The following is a 15,724-nucleotide window of genomic DNA, read 5'->3' as shown; positions in this document are numbered from 1 at the left end:
CCCTGACAGCCCTCGGAGTCACAAACTGTCCCTGTCACCAGAGCCCTGTGACACATCCTGTTCTTCCGAGGCAGAGCTCAGCTAGGGAGGGCTTCCCTGCCTTTGGGGTTACTGCTGCTGCTATGTTAGAGTCAGCCTCACCTGTGGCAGTGGATGGCCTGAACATTGGTCCTGGTGCAAATATTGACCTGTGGCTTGGCAAACCCTGGTTCAGCAGTGGCTGGGGGCTGTTCCACAAACAGCCCTGCTCAACGGCCCTGCCACACACTCACTGCCAGCTCCTGCTTACAGCACACTGCTTCTGAACAGAATAGCCCAAAACTGTACAGCAAAGGATGGATGGGGGGGAGGGAGGTGGAAATCTCTCAGTCCTGGCAGGTTGTTGTTCAAGTGCTCGCTGATGCAGTTGTAGTTCAAAGAGCATCTGGTCAGGGAAAGCTTCAGACCTGCGTCCTCCTGTGCCCTCAAGGTAGTCCATGCCTAGCGGCTGAGGAGGGATGGATGTGGATAGTCCTACAGACTTGCTGCTGCATGTCCTCTTCTATGCCCATGAGGTTCGCAGTGGGTGAGGCTTCCCAAGACGGTAGCTTCTTCCAACCCAGGTCTCTTGCACTGACTTTTCAATCATGTTTTAGCCGCCATATGCCATATTCTTGACTTTTCCCTCACATACGTAATTTTATCCTATGTACTTAGAAAAGCAAGTCATATATTTACTACTTAATAAAAACAATATGGGGGATTCTTAATGTTTTCAGTGCTTAGGGCAGCATAAAGAACTGCCTTGTGTTTGCTAATGCTGCTCATGATAAGCACCGTGGCGAAGACAGCTTGAAATTTAACATTAGAAATCCAGCATCCACTGCCTGAGGCTTTCATAAAAGAAGGATGAATTAAACTTTCCCCTTTGTCAGAAACCTTTATTTAGTTTGATTGGCTTATGAACAGCAGGTCTCCAACCTCCCCACACTGATATCCCAGCTGCCCTTTTCATTGTATTTAGTTTAACATTTCTTTCTCGATGGCTTTCTCTTCTACTCTCTGCTGCCTTTGACACAGCCCATGCAGAAGCCTGGGTGGTTTCAGTCAGTTTGTTGTTTGCTTCACTGTGCAAGTGCAGGTGGTGGTGGGTCATGCTGCAACCCAGGATGATGGGATAAAAGCAAAAATAAGCACATCCTAATGGATTGATCAGAGACTGGGTGGTTTGTCTGGGGAAGTGGCAGTATTGCCTATGCACGCCTGTGTTTAAGTGGCCAGAACTGTCAGTAAGGGTGAGAACTGTAGGGACAGGAGCTTCCCAGCGCTTTGTTAAGGTGCTGCCACCAAAGCCAGCCACCAACAGGACTGTGACCTCCTCACTTAGGACCCAGGAAGCTTTCTGAGCCTGCTTTCCTGGCTCCTGGTGCTACATTTTATGTTTCTGCTTCTACAGTGAGCTTGGGAGTCAGATACAAGAGGTTTTTTTACACTACAGGACCTCAGGTATGATCAAGAATATTTGCTAACAACTACTTCAACATCTTATTTCCTGCTTAGACACCTAAGAATGTATGAAGCTATAAACAGAAAACATAACAGAAACTAAAATGTGGGTTTGTCTGTAGCCCAGCAGGACGATTGTAGCTCTCCCAGTACACTCTGGGGCACTGCTGAAGTCCCCTGGGCTTTGACAGGTGCTCCAGCTCTGCTCCTCAGTAATGTGTGGTGGGAAACAGGAGGAAAAATAAAACTGCCAGAAAGCACAACCTAAACTGTAGCCTAAAGGGACAAAATACCCCAGAGCTTTGTTTTCTGCACAACAAAGTGAAAGAGATAAGCAGGCATGTTGGATCACTAAAGATGCGCCCATATAGCAAACCTGACCGAAGAGCATCTGCTTGTGTGGATGCACTTTGTGAGAGTGATCAGCACATTTCCTAAGGTGCAAGTCCCATTGTGAAATTGCTCCAAACAGTGCCCAGTTGGGGCATAGTTAACTAGGGACATGGTAGTGGCTTGTCATGGCTGGCTTAATGGCTGGACTTGATGATCTTAATGGGCTTTTCCAACCTAAACAATTCTATGATTCTATAGCCTCTTCTTTCACAGACTAGGTGGGGACCTCGCACAACCCTCTTGTGAGAGGCCAAAACACAGAAGAAATCCAGCCAGCAGATTTCCTGGGGTAGGGGTGAAACCCAGGCTATTTAGCAGAGACCTTGCTAGGCGAACCTGAAACTCTCAGCCCTCCTCACATCTGCCCTTGCCTACATGACACTGTGTGTGAGCATGCACTGTACCAAACACTGGTGCCTGCAGGACAAAGACACAGATGCTTCGGCTGGAACAAGGGGTGCCAGGAGCTGTGGGACACTGGGCAAGATGCAGGCAATACCTGCCAATACCTCAATACCTGCCAGAGAAGGCTCCAGCCTCCAGAAATGGGGCTTTTAAGGAGCAGTTTGAAAGAAAACAATGAAATGGCTTTGCTAAAGTCCACAGAAAGAACCTTTCATGTTGGGACTAGAAAGTACAGCACATTGTGTGCACTCCTCCCTGCTGCCTGAGTGCCTCTGCTCTTCCCGCTGGGCTGGAAACAGCTTTGGGAAGTAGGAAGGCTTTGGGTTACCTCCAAACCGCAATGTTCCATCTTTCTACACGTGGTTTGACTCTTTCTTAAATAACTAAAATGCCTTTTGGAAACTGAACAAAACATGCACATACTGTTTGGGGATGGGCAGGGAGGGAAGAGGCTTTCTGGAAAGAAAGATAAGGTAACCCACCACAGAAACAATATGATTGCTTCAAGCTGAACAGTGCTGGAAGTTTTAGCCAAAATGTGGAATTTCAGGTAAATGTAATTGTTCCCTGGCAATTGAATTTAAACCCATTTGTCCTCCCATTTCAGTTTAAACACCTGAAGATATTGGGTAGGAGAGCAATATTGTGCTTTAGGAGCTTTTGACATTTGTGGTTTTGTTTACAGTCTATTAAGAATAGAGCTATTAAGAATATTCTACTAAGAATAGTCTGTTAGGAATAGTTTAGCTATAAAAATAAAGACTTTTGAATGCATTAGGAAAAAACCCCAAGAAGCAAGCAAGCAGCTTCTCTGAAAGAAATCACCAGCAGAAAATGGCTGCTCTTGTTCCCGGATAATGCAACACCTGGCCTGCCATGGGCTCCACAGAGCTGGATGGGCTTTGGGATGTGCAGCACATGAGGTTGTGCTGGAGATGTTGACCCCAGGCAAAGAGAAAAAAGAGGTTTCTACAGACTTTGCTCTCTGCTCTGTTCTTGCTTTTTGCAGCGGTAAGAGCTCACCTTGGAACCAAACCTTCCCTTTCTTTGCTCATGAGAAAACAATCACCTGTTTGTTTATTGCTTTACAGTTCAAACAGACGCTGATAACACTGAATTCTTTTGTTGTGAGTCTAAGTGGTAAAAGGGAGTAAGTTACCACACGCACATTCCTGATTACATTCATAAATTCATATGGTTCAACAAGACGGCTTTTTATACCGAGTTAAAAACAAAGAGGAGTTTAAAACCAAGATCTTTTGACCTGAGTCAGAACTACCTGTAAATACTTTCCAAGGTATTTATTTCATAAGCAATTCTCTTTAAACATATTACACAATGACTTTTGTTCCTAAACACAGTGGATGACACCTGGAAAAGGGAAGTATTTGGTCAGCTTCTTCACAACCTTTCTCTGTACAATCTATGCACGTTCTGAAAACATGAAAAAGCGCCTTACAATTAAACATGCCTTTTGGAACTATCTCTATGCTCAAACATAGGAGCACAAATACAGTAACACTAAAAAACCCACATTTGTTTGTTACCCCTTCGTAATTCACTTGGTCTCCTGTAATATTTTAAACTATTTGTTGTTGCTGATTTTTTTCTGTTCTTACAGACCCCCCTTTTAAATGTCTTCAGTTCTTTGCTGAGTGCTTTACAAAGAGAGAACCCCCATTATCCACGAGATTAGAAGCAGTAAGGAGAAAATGATGGCCGCAGGGAGTAGCCCAGCGCCCCACAGAAATCCATTGCACACCACTGGCGCCGGCCCAGGCTCCCGGCGGTGCTGGTGTCTGCTCGCTGGAGCGGCACTGCTCCCAGTGCTCCCGGCCTTTGCTTCCAAAAGAAACCCAAGCTTCATTTAGAGCTGTGGCAGATACACTAGTTATTCCCTTATTCCTGCTTTTTTATTAATTCAAAATGCTTCCATGTGGTCCTGTTACAAAAGCAACACATTTAGTGCCTCCCTTCAAGCCTGGCTTTAGATAAAATGGGGTTAAATTGGGCTACTTTCCAATGCCTCACTTTCAGTTTTACTTGTCTTCATTTTCTTCCCTGCTCAACCACTTCATCAGCCAACTGCTACTGCATTCTGCTTTGGCCTCTGGAGATTTAGCAGTTCTGACTCCCAGCAGGTTGTCAGAAAGCATGAAAGAAGTTATCTTACCCTCAAAATCTGGCACAAAAAATGAGATGTTATTTCTAATTGTCTTTCTCGCTTTTACTTTTCCTCTCCAGCCCTTCGGGGCTCCCCTCTTCCCATCCTCCAGTTTCCCTTTCCCCCCCTGTGCTTGGCAGGGATCCCCGCTCCATTCTGCTGTTTCAATAGCTGGAGCTCTACCGCGCTTCTTGCCGTTCCCCCGCCCTGGTCAGCCGGTGCCTGACACTGGATGGTGCTCCCCAGGGAAACACTACCTCACGTAAAGCTCCCCTCATTGCCCGCGTTAGCGCGTGGCCCGGCCATGGCGGGAGCTTGTGTGCTGCCATCTCCTCACAGGCAGTCTGTTCACACCTCCATGACAGAAATAAACCAAGGCTAAATTACTGGGCAACAAAGCTGGCGAAGGGCAATGGAGCTGGTGCAGGGCCTGGAGCACAAGTGTGATGGGGAAGGGCTGAGGGACCTGGCGGGTTCAGTGTGGAGAAGAGAAGGCTCAGGGGGGACCTGATCGCTGCCTACAAGTGCCTGACAGGAGGATGGAGCCAGGAGGGGGTGGGCTCTGCTCCCAAGGAACAAGGGATGGGACAAGAGGAACCGGCCTCAAGCTGCACCAGGGCAGGTTTGGATGGAGCTGAGGAACAATTCCTGCCCCAGAGGGTGCTCAGGCATTGGAACAGGCTGCCCAGGGCAGGGCTGCAGGCACCGTCCCTGCAAGTGTTCACACAGCGTGGAGACGAGGCCTCAGTGCCATGGGTTAGTGGTGGCCTTGGCAGTGCTGTTGGACTGGATGAGCCTGAGGCTCTTTTCCAACCCGGTTGATTCCGTGACTATGAAAGCCGGGGACGGAAGGCCGGCGTGGGCACGTCCTCACAGCTCCTTCCGCACGGCACCCGGCTGCGCCACAGCCGCGCTGAGGTACCAGGGGCAGCCCCCGCTCTGGCCAGGGCCCTGTGCAGCGCAGGCACCACCCCGAGCCGCCGGGTTATGTCCTGTACCGGGGGCCGCAGCTGCCGCTCGGAACCCGCGGGTCACCCAGGCCCTGCGAACGCCCGCAGCTGCACCACCCTCCCCGCCGCCAGGGGGCGCGCTCGGACACGAGCCGTTGGGCGGAGCCTCCAGGAGCCGGCGGTGTGGGGCGGGGCCGGCGCGGGGCTCGCGGAGGCAGCAGGAAATGGAGGCGTGAGGGGCCGGGCGGGCCGGGCTCACCCGCGGCAGCGCGCACCGGGCCCCTCCTCAGCCCGGCCACGCCTCAGCTCGGCCCCACTGAGTCCGGCCCGCCTCAGCCCAGCCCCGCCTCGCCTCGCCCTGCCGCGGGCCCGGCATGTGAGGCTGCCCGGCGGCGGTGGCTCCCTGCGCGGCTGGGCCGGCGCGGGCCCCGCACAGTTCCTCGCTGCCCGCAGGAGGTGAGGCCCGGCCCGGCCCTGCCCTGCGGCCGGCCTCCGCCCTGGAGCGGAGCGGTGGATGGGGCAGCGCGGCCGGCGGTGGGGACGATGCCGCGGAAGGAGCTGCCGCTGCCCGAGGGCTGGGAGGAGGCGCGGGACTACGACGGGAAAGTGTACTACATCGACCACGGCAGCCGCACCACCAGCTGGGTGGACCCCCGCGACAGGTGGGCGGCGGCGGGCGGGGACGTTTGGGGCCCTCCTCTCCCGCTCCCGGGGCCGGGGGCCGGTCAGAAGGGTGCCCGCGGCTGCTCAGCGCGAACCTCCCTCGCTCCCAGGTTGCCCGGCCAGTTACTGCTGCCGTGCCCCGGCCCCAGCCTGGCTCCGCGGGAGCGGCGGGCAGGGCTGCGCTGTGTGGGTACCCGCGGTCCTGGCAGCGCGCTGGGCACCTGCCTGCTGCTCGGGCGGGGAGGGATGGAGGGAGCTCGGAGAGTTTTCCGGTTGTTGTTCACCTGCTCCCCGCCTTCTCTCCAGTCTCTGCTCTGCTCACGCGTTGCGGCTCTGCCCCGCGCGGTGCCAGCAGCGCGAGTGTAACGCTGCGGGCAGCGGCAGTGCTGCTGCCGGAGCCGTGCGGGGTGGGGAGCCCTCCCGGGGCACCCCACGAGAGTAGCGCTGGGTGGGGAGGGACTGACAAGGCGCGGTCAGGGGGTGTCCTGGGTTGTAGCCTGCATCGTGGCCCACCTCTGCAGGCAGCTGCCGGTGAGCATGATGAATACGGAGGTCGTGGGCTGCAGGGTGTGTTTGTGATCGCCCCTGCCTGCCTCCTGCTTCTCAGCAGTTACCCCTTGCTCCGAGGAGCTCTTTCACTATTTTGCCGTCTAAAGAGTAAGAGAAACAGAAAACTGTCTACTGTTCAAGATCCAGGTCGCTTTTCCAGACATACTCTGTACTAGCATGCTCTGGTTCTATGCTGCAGGCAGTTAAGATAAGCTAGCGTACCATAGCTAGAGCATGCTGGAAGCTCAGTTACTGGATCACTGTTGAAATCACAAGTTTCTAAATTTCACATTTAGTTCTCTGTTAGTTGATGTTCCCAGCCGCAGCAACTCAAAAATCTGTCTTGATGAGCTGGAAATTCCAGCTATCAGAATATGCAGTTGATTGGTGATGAATTTTACACCTTCGCCTATGTGACAGTGAGTGTTCCCCTTGTACAGGGCAGCTACTGTGATTCCCGAGTTTGGTTTCCTTTCTTCCAGCAGTCCCTCAAAGGGACTTCTATGCTTCACGGGGTGTCAGTACTTTGCTTCTCTGCAGTTCTACTTGGATGTGTTTTCGTTAAGCAGGGAAGTGAATGATTGTCCAGTTTTACAAATGTCAATGAGGTTCTGCATTCCAGGAATAATCCTTGTGTGTACTGTACACAAATGTAACCTGCTGCTGGCCAGGGGCTTGGAACTCGTTTTGGGGCGTTTGTTTCAGGAATGTGATTGAGAAGGGCTGGTAAAATAGTTGTTTCAAGGTGTGTTTTGTAACCTTCCTGAAAGTCAATACAGGCTGAAATCAGGCATGCTTTCCTGGCATCTTGGTTTTGTTACAGAGAATGAAGACAAGTGACAAATCTAATAGGCCTAATACTGGTTTATAAAAATTCTCGTGTGTGTCCTTGGTTCGTGATTCAGAAAGGACAGAAATTACTCAATAGTGCCTTATTTACGCATGTGCTGAGCTGTCACAGAACCATTACCACTCATCACGGGTAAGGGAGAGCATTCAAACCCGTACTGTTTGTTGTACACATAGAAATACACCTTGAACACATGTGGCCCTGAGAGCTTTGCTTCTGAGTCACCTTCCAGTGGAGGTACCAAGAAAACAAGCTGGGTTGGACATTCCCCTGAAACTCCTCAAGGCTTTGAAGTGAGTGTTGGTCCCACACTACGATGTGATACGGCACTTGCCCATCACCTGGGGGACTGTGTGCTTGTATGAGTTGAAACCCTGCTCTGACAGACAGGAAAGAAGTTTCTCTTGCACCTAATGCCTGCTGTCTAAGAAAACCAGCTAATGGGGAGCTTCTGATCAGCTTAAGTCATGAAATGACTGCTGCCTGCAGTAGTGAGCTTGGGTTTGCACAGTGATTGTTGAACTTTCAGTGTGTTTTAAATACTTGTAAGCCTTGTGTTTTACAACTCGGCGTTAAAACTGCTGCAGTGGAGAGGTTAGTCTGTGTGTTTGCTACAGTGCTTTCTGTGTGCTGTGCTTACACATCCTGTCTTTTACTCTGTGAAAAGTAATAAATATTAGGAAATGTGGCTGTTAATCTGCAAGAGGGATGTGGAGGAAGATGTATGGGCTAGGGCTTGCTCTGAACCCAGCTGCTTGTCAGTGGGACTGTACCTTTGTAATACCTGATCAGTTTATTCAGGGAACAACAACTGGTAGCTAAAGATAGGACACACAGGTTTTAAACCTTCCCTAAATCTTTCATTCCAGGTTAATTTAGTGGAAATAAACATGAGCTGGGATACGCTCTAGCTTCAGGGCATGGGCTTGCCTGTTGTTCTTGCAACAGCAGTTGGTGTTAGGTTTGTGGTTGTGCTGAGGCTGGGTTCATGGGCTGCTGGGAAGCCTGGCTGCAGACATACAGGGGAAACTGCAGCAGGGAAAGGGATGTAGGGAGTGAGGTGGTCTTGGACTGTGGAATCAAAAGCTGGGCTGGTGGATTTCCAGCCTTGATGTAGCACACAATACCAATCCTGCAGGTGGGCTGTCGGTAAGAGGGGCCATTAGACTTTGCCAGTAGGAAGTCACTGCCATGTGGTGGCATCTCACTTTCCTGTAAAGCTGACTTGAGTGATGTTCACATGCCTGAAGCCTTGACTGGAGCTGCTGCATGTCAGAGCACTTTTACCTCGTAATGCTTAAGGGTATAGTAGCCTTCAGGGCAGTGCTGGAAACCTGTGGAACTAAAGCATTTGGGACAATCATCTAAAATTAAATCATTTGAAGAATTTTGTGACTTCACTGTTACTGTTCCTGTGGGATGGTGTAAGAAAAAAGAATTGTGTTACCTTGCAAAGTAGTTCAGGTTAAAAAGCTGTAAGGCAGTTCTAGTGGTGAGATGGGAAAACAAAACAGCCCTGCTGTGGTTTGCTTTGTGTAAAAGAAAGCTGGTGTAGCTGACTTCTTTGTAGATTTGTTAATGTAATCAGAAATTAAACCTTACTGAGCTAGGGGAAGAAGTTTGTCATTCCTTGTGTTAAAAGCAAGCATGATCTTTGAGGTATGCACCAGTACATACCTTCTGGTAAAACATGCCACAGAGATGTCCCATTGGCTTTCTTAGCACGGAGGGTGTGACTGCACCATAACTGCTGTGCTGATGGCCAAACAGGATGTAAGGAAGGTATCTCTAAAGGTTAGCACCAGCTGCTGCTACTGCTTAAACATCAGCATGAGCAACACTGAAACAACAGAGTACACCACAAGAGATTCCTGCTTTCAGCAGACATGAGGGTTAGAGGTGGGTTCTGGTGGGTGCACTCTCCTTGGGTTCTTTACGTTACTCTCCTTCAAACCATCCTGGAAGAGGATAGGTTTTTTCACTGCTCCTTGACTTTCATCCCAGAAGCTTCCTGGTTGCACTGGAGGTCTGGAGACGCCTGGAAACGTGTCCCACTCTCCACTGTTTGTGTTCTTGTTCTTTTCCTACCGCCATGGTGGCGTAAGGAGTTGTTTCTAGGTTATTTTAGATGGAGCTAACTGAACTTCTCATTTTACCCCATTCACTGGCCTCCCGTTGGGGGTGAAAGGTAGTGAAATAGGAGCACTCCTTGTTCCAAGTTTGGTGAAGCTACTGAACAGAAACAGATCTTTTCAGGTTTGGGAGGCAGAAGTGCCTCAGTTGATGCCCTTCATTTCTTGAATGCTGTTCCTGGTGTAAAGGATAGGAGATGTTTCTTACACAAAATCCCAGATTCTGCAGGTGCTCCCTGAAATTCCTTCCTACTGCTTATGGAGGTTTTTCCAGTGTGAACCTCCAAAGTAGAGCTTTGGTAAAGAGAATTAGGGAAGAGATTTGCCAACGTTCAGGGCCATTATGTGCCAGTTTATGTACTGTCACATGTAGAAGACATTGTCCATTTAAAATAGAGCCATCTATTTACTCAGGAAGGTTCAGGTTTGCCAAGCCTGAGAATCTTGATGGAGAAGAGCTTGGCATGTCATACAGTGAGCATAAGAATGTAGCCATGCCCCTCTGGGTCTGCCTTCTGGACTTGATGTGAAATACTCCGAGTATTTAGTCTCCTCTGCAGTGTTCTGATCCTGAAGGTTTGTCCCCACTCTGCTCCATACACTTTGCCTCCAAGCTTCCTGTGTTCAAGATTTAGAAATGTGAGCATCAGGCTAAAATTTCCTGTGTAACTGTCCACTACGTGGATTATTTGGCTACAGCACAGCTCTCATCACTGGAATAAAGCTAAACATAGCTAACTTCAGTGTGGGAGTTCTCCAGAATAGAAGGGCTAGAAGAAGAGAGGGTGATGAAAAGCTGCAGGAATAAAAGGAGCTGTGCTTTTCTGAAGATGAAAATCAGTAAGCAGGAGAAGAGAGGGGAGTTCTCGGAGATGGAACATTTCTCTTCCCTAGATTTTCTTTTATCACCAGCAGCAGTGTAGGTCATGCAGCTGAAGGCTGTGAGTTTGATGCCTGCTGTTGCCTTTCCTTACTGATAGCTAGCCAAACACGCTGTCATATGTGTGTGAACTGCTTTCTCATCTTTACATTCCCCAAAATAGCTATTTCCTAAAGCACAGGCAGTTCAGTGTGTGCCCACAGAAGCTGGTGAGAACCGTCTTCAATGAGCACAGAAGCATGACAGAAACTCAGTCATTACAGTCACCTCAGTGCCATCTCTGGACAGGATGTCTTCGTGTGTAGGACTTGAGCTGTTGTTAGTTTTATTTCACAGTAAATGAAAATGAACTGGTTTATCCAAGTGCTCATGTACAGTGAGACAAGGACAGCGAGTAAGATTCTGGTGACATTTGCATTTTATTTAATTTAGTAATATCAAGAGTCTTCCAAGATGCATTAACACAAGTTGCACCTGGAGCTGGAAAAAAGTGACTGGAGCTGAAATCGGTCAGACCTCTTCAGTTATGAGAAATCATTGGGTTTTCACAGAATCACAGAATCAGCCAGGTTGGAAAAGACCTTTAAGCTCATCTCGTCCACCCGTCCCCCAGCAGTGCCAAGGCCACCACTAACCCATAGCACTGAGGCCTCGTCTCCACGGTGTGTGAACAGTTGCAGGGATGGTGACTCCAGCCCTGCCCTGGGCAGCCTGTTCCAATGCCTGAGCACCCTCTGGGGAAGGAATTGTTCCTCATCTCCATCTGAACCTCCCCATGGTGCAGCTTGAGGCCGTTTCCTCTTGTCCAGCTCTGTTACCCTTCTCTGGGCACTCCTCTGTGACTGTACCTTTGCTCCTGAGGCTGGTGGTAGGGTGTATTGATGTCTTTGGAGCCTGCAGGTGTGCTTCAGAGCCAGTGTGCTTCCTTCCTTGGGTAAACTGGCTTCCAGCTGGGGAGGGTGGCTAGAAACAACAACGGTGGAGGGTGGCTTTGTAACAAGGCCATGGATGCTAAAGGTGTGGTACACACATGTGTGTAGTGACAGAGGTCGTTGGCAGTGCTTTCAGAACTCCTGAAAGCACTATTTTATCTTGCTTCCCTATGGAACATGAAAAAAAACCTGTGAAGCCCTTTAAAGCTCAGCAGCTTTTTAATGTGTCTTGGGGAATTCCGAGTCTTAAAAGATCAGAATTGCTTTTGAAGAAATCTCAGTAAGTCATATTATTTAGAAGTATGTAGGTTAAGCTCCATCTTCTGCTCTGGCAAGGTCATCTTGCTCAGAAGAGCAGACCTTTCATTTTGGCTCAAAAACTGATGGCTTGTGAAGTCAGTGACGCTTCTATGGACTGGAAATTCATTTGGCAAGGGCATCAGCGATTTCATCCCTATATAGGCCATGTATTTTCATATAGAAGCAGTTGTCTTCATCTCCATCCAGTGGAATGGCAGGAAATTGGCTGGTAAATCCCAGAAGATGTGGGTATGGCTGGTGAGGGGTGGCTGCTGTGTTGGTGACCTGGGGTGGGTGCCCAGTGGTGTTGCTGATGGGGTACCTTGAGCTGCTGCTGCAGCCACAGTAAAATCCTGTGTCAGTGCAGGGAGCACGGTCCAGGAGCTGCTCTGCATGAAAACTGCTATTTTGCTGTCTTGTTCTAAGGCTGTGTCTGTTGTGCAGAATCCTGTGTGGGCACAGCCAGGCTGAGCGGGAGGTGTGGGAATGGAACTGGCTCTGATGGCAACCCGGGAATGCTGCTGAGGGTGCGCTTGGGAAGCTGCCCCCAGGCACTGGACCTGGTCAGGCTGTGCCAGCCCGGCTGAGGTGTTCCAGAGCTGGAGGTGTGTAGCTTTGCCTTGTGATTCCTGACTGGATTTGCACCCCCTTGGAGCCCAGGTGTGGCCAGCAGCAGGGTAGGGCGTTTCCTAAATGTACAATTTGCACTGGTGTCCTCATAGCTAGCACAGTTATGGGAAGATGAGTTTGCAACAAGCTTTTCCATGTCTGAATCTGATTTTAAGTCCTCTAGTTTGTGCCAGAAAACTTGCTGAAAGACATCGGAAGACTTGTCCAAAAAACTGGCAAAAAAACTGTCCTCTTACCTCAGTTACTGGAGAAATCTATTAGTAACTGAGTGATCCACATTCTGTGCTCCTGAAGGTGGCTGCATGCTGCCAGGGCCAGGCTTCCACTCTTGGAGTGCTGAGGAGTGTCACCACCCCACAGCATGTTCCTGCTCGCCTTGCAGTAGGTCCTGCTGGCCTGCCAGCACTGGAATGTGCTGGGCTCGGTTATGTCAAACTAGAGAGAACTTCAAGTATCTCTTTAAGGGGGAGAACTGGCTTGGGACAGCCTGGCTGATGTTCCTTCTGTGCAGGGGCTGCTGCCTGAACCTGCTGGCCTTTGTGCCCCACCAGCAGGACAAGTGCTAGCTGAATGAATGAAGGAGAGTGGCGGCAGCTAGGCAGAGTCAGGCGGAGGTGTGTACACCCCTGCTGATGCACACACATGTATGAGAGCTATGTAGATTGACCACTTCCTTGGAGAGAAATACTTCTTATGCTGGCTGACTGCCATTCCTGAGACCTGTTCAGTAAGGTGACGTGCTTGCCTTATGGTAATGAGGACTTAGCTTCAACTGCTCAAAAAAACCCCAGAGTTCTTGTTCCCAGAGCCTAAGGTTACTGTTCCCCCCTCCTTTTTAAGCTACATGCATTTATAATTGGCTGAACAAACAGCAGACAAAACTGCTCCCAATAGAATAATAACTGCTTTTCACTGCCACTCATCCAGTCAAGTGACATCTGGAAGACTCTCTGGGTAGTCACAGGAGGTTTGGTGTGTAACAGGAAGATGCAGAGAAGCCAAATCCTACAGCTGTCAGTGTTCTCTGAGTCTTCATGCTTTTGGATGGGTTCTGCTGCCTTGGCTTGTGCTCTGTTTGTGCTGGTACTCATGGCTTCCACCCCAGCCACAATGTTCTGCAACAGAAGTACCCACCACATTTAGAAAGCAGATGAATTGCGTTCTCAGTCTTACTGAGGTGCTGTGGGGATTAATTAGTTCTGACAAAGTGCTTTCTGGCTGGGATGTCAAGCTGATGTTTCAGGACTAATGGTATTGTTCAGTGGAACTCTTTAGTTCTCCACAAATGCCTAATCACTCTTGTAGAAGAATTTACTCAGTGGAGGAAAGCTTTATTGATTTAAAGCATGCAATAAACAGCATTGATTTGCAAGAGGCAGCCATTCATATCTGATCCATGCAGAACTGAGATGGAAGGTGGTAGTGAAAGTTACTGTCCCCACACAACTGTTTTGAACTGTGACCCTGAAACAACTAGTAAATTTCTCCTATGTGGCTTGCAACTGCCTTAATAGCCTTGTACTCAGAGCAAGGGTAGCCCCCTGCCAAGGAGAGGACTCTCGTGTTTCATCCCTCACAGCCCTACTACAGGATGGCCTGCAGAGGCGCAGCAGTGGCCAGAACAATCTTCTGGACCCTTACAGCTGCCCATGAAGACATAGGGAGCCTCAGAAACTGCTCTGTGATGCTGTGCTGGTGGGTAACTTGAAGGGGATTTTGTTATTGCCAGGCAGAAGTTGTGATCTCATGTGACAGCTGACCTCTGCAGCTGCCAGCAGACAGGCTGGTGCCCCACTGAACGGGCTGTCCCTGGCCATGCAGCCCCCAGGCCACCCAGGCCATGAGCCCTGTGGCATGTCCTGCCAGAGGCTGGGCAGCTTGGCATTTGCAATCTGTTAGACCATGGCAACCATGGCACTGGCCTGGGAGTGAATGGGAAGAGTCCTCCTGCTGACAGCTTCATCCTGGATGCCTGAAGTTCTCATAGTTGGACTGTTTGAAAGATTACGTTTTGGAGCTGCTTATTCACATTATCTCAAAGGGAATTTGGGTGGGGATGATAATGGAAAGTATTTGACTGTCACATGTGATGCAGATCTGCAAATTATCCAGTCTGTTTCCTGTGAAGTATCTGGGCTTGGTGGCCTGTCTTGGGTGGTGCTGGGGCAGTCAGCCTGATCCAGGCTGCAGAGAAGCTCATGGTAACCCCCTTTGGGAAGTGGAGTTTATCATACTCATGTGGTAGCCTTGCTGGGAGCTGCTGAAATGCCGGGGAGAAGATGTGGTATGGCATTGCGAGTGGGGCAGCACCCCAGGAATGGGGTGGGAGTGGGGCAGTGGCTGTCCTGTGCTGGCAGGGCATTGCAGCAGTGCTCCTGGGTAATGCTTGCCCTGATGCTGCTGGCCCTGAGATGCTCAGCCTGTGTGTGCTGCCTGGTGCACAGGGGCTGATGAGGATTGCTGAGGCACTCTGTGCCCTGCATCTCACATCACTGATGCGGATGTGACAGTTGTGCACACAGGGGAAGGTCCATGCTCAGGTAGTGATGCTGCTCTGGTTTCTAACTGTCAGATTGTGGCAGTGCTCTTTAGACAGGCTTCTGCTGAGCAGCCCCTGGCTCCTCAGCCATCTGATGTGACTTTGATTCAGCCCTCTGCTTCCTGCTGTTTGGATGGGAAGAGAGGGACTCTGGTACCCTTCTTCGAAAGGTCTCTGCTGCAGCGTCTGTGTTCTTCCTAGGATTCCTCTAGATGTTCTCTGTGACTAGTGGAGTGATGCTAATGATGCAGCTTCATTTGCTGCTGCAGCTCTGAATTAATTCCTGTCTAGCAGGGATAGAAACTTTTCTCAAGGGAGAACTTCCTATGAAAAGGAAGTATTTTAAGGGAAAATGGTAAGGCTTATCTAAATCAGGATGACCTGTTATGTGTATAGCATTCCAGATGAGCTTTTCAGATTGAATTTGTTTTAACAAAATAGTAATTAAAAAAAAAATCCTTCATATGAAAACCATTTTTGTGTTGCCGTTTTTGGCATGGGGAAATCAAATCAGCACTTTGAACAGACTGTTTTGTTGGAGCATGTATGTGGTGATGCTCGTTTCTTGGATTAGTGGTGTGTGTTCATCCTGCAGAGAACAAGGAAGCTAAACTCCCCTATTGAGTACCTCAGTGAACATTTCTCACCATCTGATCTCTGTCCAGTTGTCAGTTCACCCAGTTGATGGGGTTTTTCTGGAGTTCCTTGAGGTTATCTCCACATGCAGCTAACCTAAAGAGCCTGTCAGCAAGCCAGGCTTGCAGTTTGTCTTATGTCACTAGTAAGTATTTCACGCCACAAGAGCTAATCATCAAAGTTCAACAGTCTTTGCCTTGGTGGGTCACTGACTAC

General features: G+C 49.7%; 1 protein-coding gene across 2 annotated transcripts in view; it reads left to right on the top strand.

Annotated features, from left to right (window-relative positions):
* The first annotated feature begins 5,875 nt into the window (after positions 1–5,875).
* Positions 5,876–15,724, top strand: part of WWC1 (WW and C2 domain containing 1) — a 69,483-nt gene continuing 59,634 nt past the window's right edge. The window contains exon 1 of one of the 2 annotated variants that reach the window (XM_057415085.1): positions 5,876–6,059. In XM_057415085.1, coding sequence (XP_057271068.1) covers positions 5,912–6,059 — 148 coding nt within the window. In that variant the 5' untranslated portion in view covers positions 5,876–5,911. The remainder of the gene's footprint in view (positions 6,060–15,724) is intronic. The other variant, XM_057415084.1, reaches the window with a different exon arrangement.

This window comes from Pezoporus wallicus, unplaced genomic scaffold (genome assembly GCF_028554395.1).
Source record: "Pezoporus wallicus isolate ANWC-B61680 ecotype Strahan unplaced genomic scaffold, APGP_CSIRO_Pwel_v1 contig_4161, whole genome shotgun sequence".
Lineage (NCBI taxonomy): Eukaryota > Metazoa > Chordata > Aves > Psittaciformes > Psittacidae > Pezoporus > Pezoporus wallicus.
The sequence above is the reverse complement of the archived record's forward strand: the minus strand, read 5'-3'. Positions and strand labels throughout refer to the sequence as shown.